Source organism: Prenolepis imparis, unplaced genomic scaffold, assembly GCF_030444845.1.
Source record: "Prenolepis imparis isolate NDT839.2.m4 unplaced genomic scaffold, iyPreImpa1.0 SCAF_4, whole genome shotgun sequence".
Taxonomy (NCBI): Eukaryota; Metazoa; Arthropoda; class Insecta; order Hymenoptera; family Formicidae; genus Prenolepis; species Prenolepis imparis.
The window spans coordinates 3,070,652-3,083,064 of NW_028141162.1; the positions used below are offsets into that span (position 1 = coordinate 3,070,652).

Sequence of the window (12,413 nt, forward strand, 5' to 3'; positions counted from 1 at the left end):
CAACACGCCCGGTATTTATCGTCGAGAGAAGGAGCGATTTTTAGCGAAAAAAAAATCCTCTTTCTCGTAAACGCGTCAACCGTACACGCATGTAACCGGGGTCACCGATCTCCCCCCTCCCCCTCTTCGTTTCGTAATCGTAAATAACGTACGCGACGCCGCCCCTACGATGGGATGATAGTCACGCAACGTTACATCACCAGCTGTTCGACCCCCGTGCGAGAGAAAAAAATGCTTATAGAGACGATTCGACAGAGCTGTGTCAACCCTTTGCCGTCGTAACGCACGAGAGACATTTTGAATAAAATTCTATCGAGTAAAGAGTCCGAGAGGAAAATCTTGCACGCCCACAACGTGCCGTTTATTTCCCTTTGTCGCTCGAGACTGAACCGCGATATTTTTACACCCTTCGATATAAACCATCTTGTAAAGTAGAGAATCGATCGTTATCGTTTGACAACTAGAACGTAACATTTAAAACGATTGTAAAGTAGAGAGCGTCGTAAAAATGTGCGTGTTTTTTGCGCGCATATCATCTAGTTTTATATTCGAATCTCTCGCTTGAATCTATATTTAGAACATAAATTTATTTTTACGTAATATAAAATGCAGCGAAGCGAGTAGTACGCAAAATTTTGTCTCATACGGCGAGTCTGTTGCGCCAAAGTAGCTCATTGTGAAAAAACAGATGAATGAAGTCGTTCAGGAATTGGTCGACTAACGGTCACAACATGTACAACATCCGGTACCTCCGGGATTCAATTAGGTGCCGTCGAGGCGCGACATAATCCCCATATCGTATTACACCCTACGTTGTACCCTCTGGCAAAAAATGGAAGGAAAGAGAGGTAGAGAATCGCGAAAGACGGTGGTGCTGGGCTGGGCTGGGCTGGGAGGATTTGCGCGCGGGGAAAATTCGTCTCGCAGAAATACGATCGATCTTCGGCATGAAAACTTGTCTCCTCTCTCTCTTTTTCTCTCGTTTCTCCTCTTCCAGATCGCTTCGAGAAACTCGCAGCGCGTGAGCGATAAGAAGCACCTCGAGAATCCCAACCCCGGGCGTATGGCGGAACCGGTGCAACAATTAATTTCCAAAGGAAAGAGTTACGAAGCCGTCTGTATCTCTCTCCTTGGAGGGTCGACCCATCTGGAATCAAGGGACAAAATCGCCGTAATGGCGGTGCAACCCTTCGGCCAGCTGTGCGTCACAATGGTCGTCACGAAAAATCGTGCAACAATGTTATCTCGATCTGCTCTCGCTTTGTGGGGTCGTGCCGGGATTGAGTCGTCAAGCAATCGGGTTAAGAAGGGACATACTTTGTCGAACGACGTAGAGTCTTCTATTGCGAGAGGAAAAATTTCCTTTTTCCTCGTCTCTTGCTTCTTCCGCTCTCGAAATTGCGATTAGATGAGCGAGTGCGAATTCTCTCCTTTCTTTCTCTCTCTCTTTTGCGCCGATATCATGCGATCGATGACATCTGTGATGTAAAGTTATCTGTCACGATTACATGACCACTGCGGTAAACCGAAATTGCTCACAATGGCGCCAACAATTTGTCCTTGTTTACCGTTTGCGATGAAAGGAATTCGGCACAAAGCAAAGGTTTGGCTTTCACGTGAAAGCAAACAAGCACGCACCCCTTTCCGGTCCGCGAGCTTTTTAATGTCGCGTCGTGAAGCCAATAAGAGACTGGCCAAAAAAAAAAGAGAAAAAAATAGAGAAAGAGAGAGAGAGCATTTTGGTCGAGTAATTCTTAAAAGAAAAGAAAGGGGTTCACAGGCTAAACGTGAAACCGGTCTTCCACGATGGCGCCGCTTAGTTCGCGCACGCTGCGAAAGCTTGCGTTACGTCTCGATTCGATTTCCATTAGAGTCCGACGATGATGTTTACTTAGCTCCGGGTCGTTGTCACGCGGCCGAGAGAGGAGAGACAGAAAAACGGCGACATCGACGCAGTCGGAGAACGGGTACACGAGAGTGCATAAGAGAAAACGGGAGGACGAAGAATCCGGAAAGAGAGAGAAGGAAAAAGAGAGAGATTGAAGAGGGGATGGAAAAACGGAATCAGGTTTCTACCTTTATACTACTCTCGCGTCGCAGTTTTGCCATGCGTCTTCCGTGCGTGCATGCGTTTGTGTTGTGTGTGCGCTTCTTTTCCTTCCTTTCTCCTTGCACGGATGCAGAGTAAGAGCAGGAGACAGAAAACCATAATCATTAACAAAAGAGCCTCGAAGGCACCATGGCGTGCAGCAACAGCTACAGAGACAAGACGAGCTTTCGCACCCCTTTCTCACGCGTGACACCTCGACACCACGAGAAGGCTCCGTCTTTTTTCGAGGGCTCCGTCGTCCGGAGTCCTCGGATGAAATGTCTCGAGGGTCGACCGAGAGAGGGTCCCGAGAAGATCGGACGATCGTGACCAGTTGGCAGCTTTTCATATTGCGGAAAATTGATTTCTCCGGATATATATGTATATATGCAGGCGTCTCTCCTGGCTTTTCTTATCTCCTTCATGGGAAAGCAAATGCTATTCCCTGCAGGCAGGATTCGAAAGGAAAAGGTATCACGAATCGGAGAAAAGATTACCGTGAAAAATTGCCACGATATATCGGAACGACGTATCTCTCGCGACGTTTAAAGGAAACTTTTAAAGTATCAGAGTTTTTTTTTCACACCGCATTGTGTGAGGGAATTATTCGCGAGAGTAGACGTCTAATTTATGCGACGAAAGGGCTACGATACGGGTAGCGTATGAAAGTCAGTTGATTTTGTTAACCCCTCGCTAAGGTAGTAATGGCTCTCGCGCAGTTTATATGGAAATTTACCGGTCGGAAAATGACCGTGTCGAAAGGCACGGCAAACGGGGCTTCTTCATTGGCGTAACGTATGCATCGCCACGCTCCTCGCTTCTCTTCTCAGCAACGATGTGCTCGACAAATTATCGGCGGCGCCGCGATCGTGCCGAAAATACGTCTCGAGAAAATAGTCGGTCCAATCGTTAACAAGTCGAACGTGTAGATCGTCGGAAATATATGTTTCTGTACCGCCGTAATCTCGCTTGCGATACGTGCTTTCGTGCCCATGTTCTTTGAGTCGCAAGTAGCAGAATTTAAAATAAGAAATGCGTCACTTCCTACAAAATTGAGGCATCGATAGTTTGCAATAATATAAAAAAAAAAAATAAAATATGAGATTTCAAAAATAAAATATAATTCTCGATTCAGCGATATTTTTCTCGTTTAAGAGTAGTCTATTAAAATAAAAATCTCAAATTGAATTTAATTTAATTACTTGGTATCTCTCTCGGACGAAGAAAAATTTATGCTCCGAGCACAACTAATCAGTTTCAATGAAAAATTAATTTTCTTTGACTCTTTTTAGCCCGTTGAATAATATTTAATATTGAGAGTCTTACTGAATTCTTAAAATATAATTTTTCATGGTATAACAAGTTTGGCGATTTTTGAATGGAAGGAGGCAATATTGATCAGAAGAATCGAAAAGAACAAAATCTCTCCGCGGTATTCTCATTTACATATACTTCGGCGTGCGAGGAAACGATGCGAGCAGAGAAACAATAAGGCGCAACTTCCTTGCTTAACGGGGTAACTGTGTCTAATTACGTAAGCGACCCCCCGCAATTTTGCGTAACACATTTTGCGTACGTTTGAACGTACAAGTTCACCAAGTCGACCTTGCTTGAATTGAATAATTATCATTACTAATCGAAAAATATAATTACGCGTACATAATATTTTCGCGCTAAAAATAAATTAAAGACCGAAAGACAAGCCGCGTATCCTTCGGCTTTTGTATGCGCCAAAAGTATGTGTACGTGCGACGGTTAAAGAGAAAACTCGAAAGAGGTTCTCCGAAAGAGTATCAGATTTCGCCCGCATATACACAACAGCCTTTATAATGTATCTAATAACCCGTAGATTCCGCTGAAAGTTCCCACCGAAGACGAGTCTCTCGTTCAAATTATTCTCTCATTTATGACGCGTTAATTTTAATAAATTTTTTATTTCTAAATTTCCCATAACCATTTTCTAAAAGGAATGGCATTTCGAACAAGCCATTGAACTTGTATCTGTGTGTGAACACTCGGCGTCTCCAATAGCCGCCCGTATTGATCGCTCTGAGAACAATCGGCTGCCGATCGCAGCACTTGTCACCGCAGAAGGAGTCTCTCAGGCTCCTAGCCAGCTGTCCTCCGATGTCCTGCCGCACGTGAGAGCTACACGCGGCGGGCATTGTTTCGCCGAGCATAATGCACTCGTTTTGTGCGCGCGAAGAAAAAGTGCGGCGGTATTGACTCCGGTCGCACGATCGATCGGCCGACGAAAGAAAAGCCCTACCGGTTCAAACTCGATGCATAAGTGCCCCCACGAATTGCGTTAACGTGAGCTGCGAGGAGTCTCTTTCCTGAATAACGATTCTTCCCTCTTGCCGGAATAACGATTGTTCTTTGAGGAGAAGGAAAAGAGAAAGGAAGCGATTCTTTATCGAATACTCGCGAAAAAAGAAGCAGAAAAAGTGAAGAGGGAACCCTGATGTGTGTGTTTGTGTGTAAAAGCTATTGAAACCTTGCATCCTGTAATTTTTATAATTTTAAAATCAATATGATATCGATTTTTTATGTTTCGACATTCGCGATAATCACACGGAAATGAATACGCAAAGCTTAATGGCTTTAATAATTCGATCAAAATAACTTAAATCTCTTAAGCTTGAGCGATTTGTGTACATAATGTTTCGCAAAATTATTTTGAAATCCATTGGATCGTGATAATTTTTTAGATAAACAGAACCATTGTCCCCGTTACCGCGTCTTTTGTCGCGCCGTTTAGGGGAAGATCCTAGATGTTCTTTCTTCCTTTGTGCATCGCTCATCGATCATCGTTGCATAAAGATAAATGACATCTCGACCGTTGGAAATCTTTTTTCCTTTATCCATTTTAATACCCTCTCCGATCTTTATCTATTTTCGCTTCCGTCTTCTAAATCTGACAGATTCTTCCATGATCCGCCAAGCCACTAGCCTAATTCGATATTTTTGTCAAATCACTGTCGATCAGCGAGTTCGTTAGATTCTCTCGCTGAAACGCACGTTTTTTTCCCTACTATAACTGCGATTTACACAATGAATTCGCCAACTAAGCAAATAGGATGTCCCTTTCTTGTTGTCGGTCTTCAGACCATCCTACACCTCTTCCTGTTCGTGTTTCGTCGCGTCATCATCTCGTTTCGAATCTGACACGTTCGACGTAGCGAGAAGCTAATTCGAGGGTTGTCGCGATTCATTGCCACGTCATTTGTCAAAGCTATTAATGATATATCGTATCTTGAGGAAATAACGCTAACTACATATTCCATTTATGACAACCATTCATTGTTAGAGAATTTTTAACCGATATTACATAAAAGATAATCACTCATTTCGTCACGAATGATTTGTCATCATTTCTCATTATCTTGTTGTTAACTTATAGAAATTTCTTTTTCAAGAGATGTGTTTCTCTCTGCCGACAAGAATATATCGATGCACGCGAAACTCTCAAAGCTGCTTTCGCCGGCAACGATGTTGCACATATTCTCGCCATACAGCTTTTCTACAGTAGAAATTTTCTCATGACGACTTCCCGGTTCGTTTGCGGAGAAATTTCGCGTTCAATTAAGCCGTTTCGCGCCACCTCGGAGAGACGTTCGTTCGAGAGAAGCGACGCGAAGAACCCACCAAGGAAACACGTGTCGCGCTCGTATGAATGCTTCCTCTGTCCTCACGTCTGTTCCTCCTCCGTTCCTCCCCCGTCCCTTCGCTGTCAAGCCGTCTTCATCTCGCGCAGACTCGCACACCCCTTTTCGCTTCGCTTTCTTCCTGGACGTTTTTGCCTTATCAATGTAAACGAAGGAACAAAAGACGATATAGATAGAGGAAGCAACGACGAGACGATGTCGCGAGCGAGAGAAATTTCTGGTTCCATCTGCGGAGATTAATGTGCGAGGAAGTTATCTGCTATATATAATATATGATAAAATGACATAAGATCGAAATATGAACGCGACGGAGTTATAAATTGGTAGTGAGATAAGATACACGCTCTTGTCGGCAAAACGAGAGACGTCTCTCCCTTACGCGTTTTTTCGCGCCGATATATATTTCCGTGTTGATGCGCAACAACTTTGTTTGATGTTAACTTCTTTCCTTGACCAGTCATTGACATCGTACGAGTATTTTTCTCGACCGCCATTGTGGCGGCAACGCTTGGAGATTGACAATAGCCTTTGTCGTTGGACGATCAAGTTTTGTATTTTGTTTGAGAAATTTCCATCGCGCGGCGAGAAAGAGAGTTCGAATAAGCTCGTGAAAAAGCTCGTCCATAGCATCGAGCATTGTCATACGGGAGAGTGTGCGTCGTTTTCGAAAGACATGGACAGGGAATTATTCAAATTCGAAATTAAATCTCTCACCCGGGTGAAAGAAAAATTTGGGTAAAACTCGTGTCTGCCATGTTTATTTGTATTGGAGCGGATTTAAAATCACGACCGGACCCACGACGGGCGGTAAAGCCGCGTAAAAGACCTCGACGGCTCTAAAAACGGGATGCTGTCGAGGGAACGGATCTTCGGGCGCAAGGTGTCTCACGAAGAAAGGCCGCAAAGTCATGCCTGCGCGCGCGTCCGAAATGCACACAAAAAGCTTATGGGCGCGGTGCCGCATTGTCCAGGGCGCATCGTGTGAGGGGGATGCAAAGACAGGGGTGAAAAAAAAGGGAGAGAGAGAGAGAGAGAGAGAGAGATAAAGGGGGGAGGGTGAAGAGAGCGCGATGTAAAAAGCGAGATAATAATAAATGACTCGCACGAAAGACGAATGCTTGATTTACATGAGAAGATCGATGGTCACGAGAAAAGGGATGCGTGTTCCTTGGCCTGTTTGCGCCAAGGTGTATATAACCCCACTCCTTTTGCATATTTATTTTCGTCAAACCGAAACTCGTCGCTTAGACAATTTTTATCGTATCGAACGCGTTTCTCGGGGGGGAAAAATTTTCGCGGAAAACGGCGACCGCGTTTGCCGAGCGCGAGAAGAGAAGGATCCTTGGAAGAGAATTGTCTCGGGAAGCTAGTTTTGCCTGAAACAACGAGCGAAATAACGCGGTTACGAGTTCAGCGATCACGAGCTGCGACTAATTGAATACGACTGCAGCGAAACTGCAGAGGGCCGCGAGACGGCGAAATTGCTCTGTATCACGAAATAAGCGACCTCCCCAGTAGCAATTTACGAGTGTAATACAGGCGTACGCGATTGGTGAATACGCTCCTGAAAAAAAAAAACGTTTCCTCCTACGCGCCGCTAACGGGTTTACCTTGTAATTACTACTAACGAACCGTTTGTTTCGCTCCAGACGAGACAATGCGAGCCACTTCTGCATGTTTGCAGTTGCTCATCTCGTAGTTTATGGCGCTCTGCTGTAGAATTATCGGCTTAATTCAAACAGAAAGGGACGCGAGGATAGAATATACATGTCACACAGAACACACATTTACGAAACCAAATATGTCGTACAATAAAATTAATTTCAAACAAAGTTTCTATAAACTTTATCCATAGACAACGTTTCTCTCGATCTAAATTCATCATGAAAATGAGCGATACATTTTTAACGAGCTGATCCGTTTAAAATCTACTACTAAACATTCGACTTGATTCTGTTAGAATTTATTCATAAGATTCTCTCTTTTCGCGACGCAAAACGCAGCGCTTGTCACATCAATCATACAATCCGCGAAATCGCGATATTTATACAGAAGTGCCGTGAATCAATCGTGACAGGATGAAATTCCCTCCCTGTATGTCGGGCGTTCGACTGGAAAGTGCTCACAGGCAGGTGCATTCTCAGCAAGGCAAGCAAAGCGAGGCCGTTCTACACTGCTGGCCGCAGACTGACAACACACCACAACCGCACATATCGTGATATGCGTCGCACACTCGGCTGACGATGCCCGGCATCGTCAGGCGAGTCGCAACAGTTACACGAGGAGGCCGTACGCGAATTCCGGTAACGGTGACCGTTTTTCCGCAACGCGCTCGTGGGTGCTTCGCATGGTACCACGACGAATAAGGTTCTCCACCCACCCGCTGCTCGCTGCTTCCTGGTGTCCGCGTGTGCGAGACCGGAAACCGCGCGACACGAACCGCCCTGGTCCCGCACGCGGATTTGTCACTTTCACATCGCGTTTCACCTCGTACACTATCAGGAACGCGCGCTTCCTTCCTTCCTTCCGCGTTGGAGACGCTTAACCGTACATATGTTCGCCATCGAAAGCGTTTTAACGCTAAATTATGGTGAAACTAAGCGAACTTAAAATTGTTATATCACGCGTTGAAAGAAAAAAAAAAAAAAAGACACGCTTGAACTGATAGATATAACAGAAGAGATCAATGCATCCTTTTTTTATTTCGATCTTATACAAAGTTTATCTCGAGGAATAATGTGTATAGGAGTGTCGTATTTGAACTAAATGCTGCGGAAAACGCGATTACTGTCTCATCAAACGCATAATCTTATTTCGCAATATTTCTTCTTTTATGCGGCCGCAAATCTCATTATGCGGGACCTACGGAGAAAGCGCATTGCCGGCTTCCTCCTTTTTTTTTTCTTTCGAGGCTCATCGCGCCAACAACCATGAAATCCTAATCTTCATCCTGCGCTGCGCGAGCAGGGAAGGGTAAAAGGGCGAAGGGAGGTCAGACTGCGTGGAAAATCGGAAGACATTCACCGGAATTCGAGGGTGTTCCTCCCAATGATGTTCGCGAATAAATAATTCATGGCGCTTCCGAAGACGCGACGCGACCGGCCGCGAGGGAAAAAAAAAACGGCGGGGTCCTGTTTGGCCCTCTGATGACGTGCCAGAACTGACAGGAGGCAGAAGAGCGTGAAGGAATGAAGTGAAAAATGAATGACTGTTAAACAGGATCTTTTATGTTGACCGAGCGCAACGGAAAAGAGTGCCTAGCACAAAAAAAGAAGTGCGGATAAAAGACTTATGCCTTGCATTTTCCTCGGAACCTTTCCATCGGGTTGGCCTCGGGAAGGATCGTCATGGGATCTATTACCTCGAAATAGTCTCGAATAGTTCTGCTAGTTTTTGTTGAGTCTAATTTTTATCGATATATATTTGCATATTTATTTTTGTAATCGCCCTCCTCTCTCTCGTCCTTTCTTTTTATTGAAAAATTAAATTATATAAATATAATCGGTCGATTAAAAAAATTTAATGATTCGAAAGAATCACCCGATAGGTGAAACACACATTCCGCGTGTCCCATCTTAAAAATTTAACAAACGGCTTCCTGAGTTTTATACGACACGGGCCAACCACAAGGGGGACGGAATGAAACGTGCAGCGACGTGCATTAAGTTGCTACAACCGTTCGTGACGTTCTTCATCCTTTGAAACTCATACATATTCATAGACTTTACCGTAACGAAAATTCGAATGATTGCCCAGGTTACTTAATATCTCTAATATATAATCACTAATATATTAAGAACAAATATGAAAAGAATCTACACGCATACATGCACATTTAATGAATATATCCATTTAAGAAATATTCGAATTGCGTATAATCAAAATTTAGTTAAATTCATTTTGTAATAAAATTTTTTATAGTTTTCATTTTCATAATATATATAATTTTTGTCAACAATAATTTTTTTTCGACACTAATAATAGGTGGAGGCTTCACTTTTCCCGTCGTGATAATGCCTAATTATTACGAAAGGAGTTACAGGTAATCGCATATTTCTTCGAGCGTTCGCTTAAGCACGTTGCCTTTCCGCGGAAAGAGAGAGCTCTGCGGCGATACAATACGACGCATCATTGTTCTTCTGTATGCAATTCCAGAATGCCGCATAACTTTCCTTCTTTCTGCTCGAAATGCCAAGATAAGAACTTTGCACGCACGAGAAATGCGCGACGTAGACTCTAATCTAGTTTTATTTATACGTTAAAAATGTATTTCTACAATATTTATCGTCCTGCATATACACTTGGCTGCGTATATTTGTACGGCAATTCTTGTCGGCTATTTTTCCAATATACTGACAGTTTGAACGAGTAGGAGAAATGATTAAAAGCGATATCTCTCGTTACACGTCAGTGAAGAAATTAAGACGGCGACATTAAATGCACGAACTTTCGCGATCCGTTTCAAGCGATAGATCAGATACGTTTGTCCAACCGAGAAGCTTTCAGAGCGACACAGGATGCGGGCCTAGAAACGGGTCACTTTATTTATGGCTCGTTCACACGTTCATGCGCGCAACGCGCTCGCTTTCTGGAGCTTAATGGACCGTGAGAGCGGACATCGCGATCTTCTTTCGTAGAGTCTTGGACTCTCAAGGACGTCGGACTTAGGCGAGAAACAGCACGTTCGTGAATGTACATACGTGCCACTTCCCGAGAATGTTTCGACCAAAAAACTCAGATTTATCAAGAGAAATCCTAAACAGATGTGTCGACGCATAAGTAGCTACCCAACTGTGCCTTTCAAAATTCGTTAATCTCTCGAATAATCGCTAAAGTAAACAATATGAACTGCTCACGAAATCTTGCTTCATCATCGAGTGCGAGTTTCGATAGAAAGAAACTTCACGACTACTTTTTCGCACAATTGGGGCAATCAACATTTTCGAATAACATAATTATTTGCGCAATCGATGCGCTTGGTTGATCAAAAGAAACATAAAAAAATTGATGCACCCACTTCGCGAGGCTCGCCGATGAGTCAGATACTTCGTAACGCGTTCATGGAAAAATCTCACAGAGTAGAGAGCTTTGTCGGCGTAGACAAACGGAATGACCATGAATTTATAGTGAGTCATTGGTGTGAAAATCATCATACGATTCAAGAAGGTGGCACATCATCGGTAACATCCGCAGAATCCGCAAACCACGCATAATTTGTCTTTATCTAGCTTTATGGTCTACTATAATGATCATTTGAATTGTAAGAACGTCGATTATAAGAATTGAAAATTCTGATGAAAAACAGTCACAAGGAAAAAATGAAAAGTGGTGTTCAACAATATTATAAATCTTGCTACTGTTTGTTATCTCTCTCTCTCTCGCAAGAATTACTCTCATAACTTTTAAATAAAAATAATTTTAATTTATCAGATATCGCGTGATTAATGCAAGATATCCGTTTAAAGATCGTTCAATGCGATTCATCGCATATTTTCATCATATTATATATAAACCCCCATTACCGCTATAGAAATATTATATTAAAATAAACAATTTCTCACTCACCGATACGAAATAGTGGAGTTGTAGTACACAGCACATTGATCTGAAAACAAAATATTCAAATTATGTATATACATGTGTTAGCAGTATCTAATGTAGCGGGATGTCCGGGAAATCACCTTATATGTATTATGTTATTATTATCGTGTCGGGTCATTGTCGTGTTTTCATATATACTTATATCTGTCCGTTGCCTCGATCGTTATTTTGTAGTTTTGACGAAACGTGCTTTGCCGTGATTGGCTTCTTTTAAAAGAATAAGCGTTTTATGAGTTTGTATATAAACCTCTCGGTCGAACGCGTCTCTCTCTCTCTCTGAGAATTTCTAAGAAGAATAAAGTGTTTCTATACGATCCGAATTAACAAGTTAAGAGTTTTATAATATATATATCTCCTATCGACATCCTATATCCGCTAACATGTATTTGTGTGTGTGTGTGTGTGTGTGTGTGTGAATGGGTGGGTGATGTGTGTGTGTGTGTGTGTGTCAGGGTATTTTGGAAGTCTGGAAACAGTCGAATATCTTAATGCAGTTTAGAAAGAAATGTTTTTATTTTGCATACCTCATAGTTGCCCCGACGTCGCCCGATGCCTCCCCGGGCCTCCTCCTCCTCTCTTGGTCCATGGTAGCACTCGCGAAAACACGAATAATTACGATCGCCCGACACTTTACACGGCACTCCCGACGCGACGCGTGAACCGCACGCGTATTTCGCGTACATTGCGCAATGAGTAAAAACGATACGAAAACTATATCCGCACGAAGCAACGTCCGTCCGACACTCGATAATCTTGCAGTCAAACTCGCGCGCAGCTTATCAGCAATGCAACCTGTAACAAATAAAATACATACATATATAGAGAGATACTTAAACAAATATAACAAAAAAATGTTACTTAAAAGAAACGTTATTATATATATATTTTTTGCTTACCTCACAGTCACAGTTGCCTCACTGTCGTCCAATGCCTTCCCGAGCCTCCTCCTCTCCTATCTGAAAACCTTACCTGTAATAATAAATAAAATACATATATATTGAGATTCTTAAATAAATATAATAAAAATTATGTGTTTCTTAAAAGAAATGTTATTA

General features: G+C 42.9%; 2 protein-coding genes across 4 annotated transcripts in view; one reads left to right on the top strand and one right to left on the bottom strand.

Annotated features, from left to right (window-relative positions):
* The window catches only part of LOC145935100 (uncharacterized), a 129,504-nt gene that overhangs the window by 45,902 nt on the left and 71,189 nt on the right, over nucleotides 1-12,413 (bottom strand). The window contains exons 4-6 of one of the 3 annotated variants that reach the window (XM_083036174.1): nucleotides 12,255-12,327; nucleotides 11,883-12,150; nucleotides 11,323-11,362 (exon numbers count right to left, since the gene is read on the bottom strand). Coding sequence is in view for 1 of the 3 variants with exons in the window: in XM_083036170.1 (XP_082892296.1) it covers nucleotides 11,323-11,396 (74 nt within the window). In the remaining 2 variants the exon portion in view is untranslated. Of the gene's footprint in view, nucleotides 1-11,322; nucleotides 11,568-11,882; nucleotides 12,328-12,413 lie in introns of those variants that run through there. The other 2 variants (XM_083036175.1, XM_083036170.1) reach the window with 2 other exon arrangements.
* LOC145935097 (uncharacterized) overlaps nucleotides 1-12,413 on the top strand; it is a 32,317-nt gene that overhangs the window by 9,542 nt on the left and 10,362 nt on the right. The window lies entirely within an intron of this gene.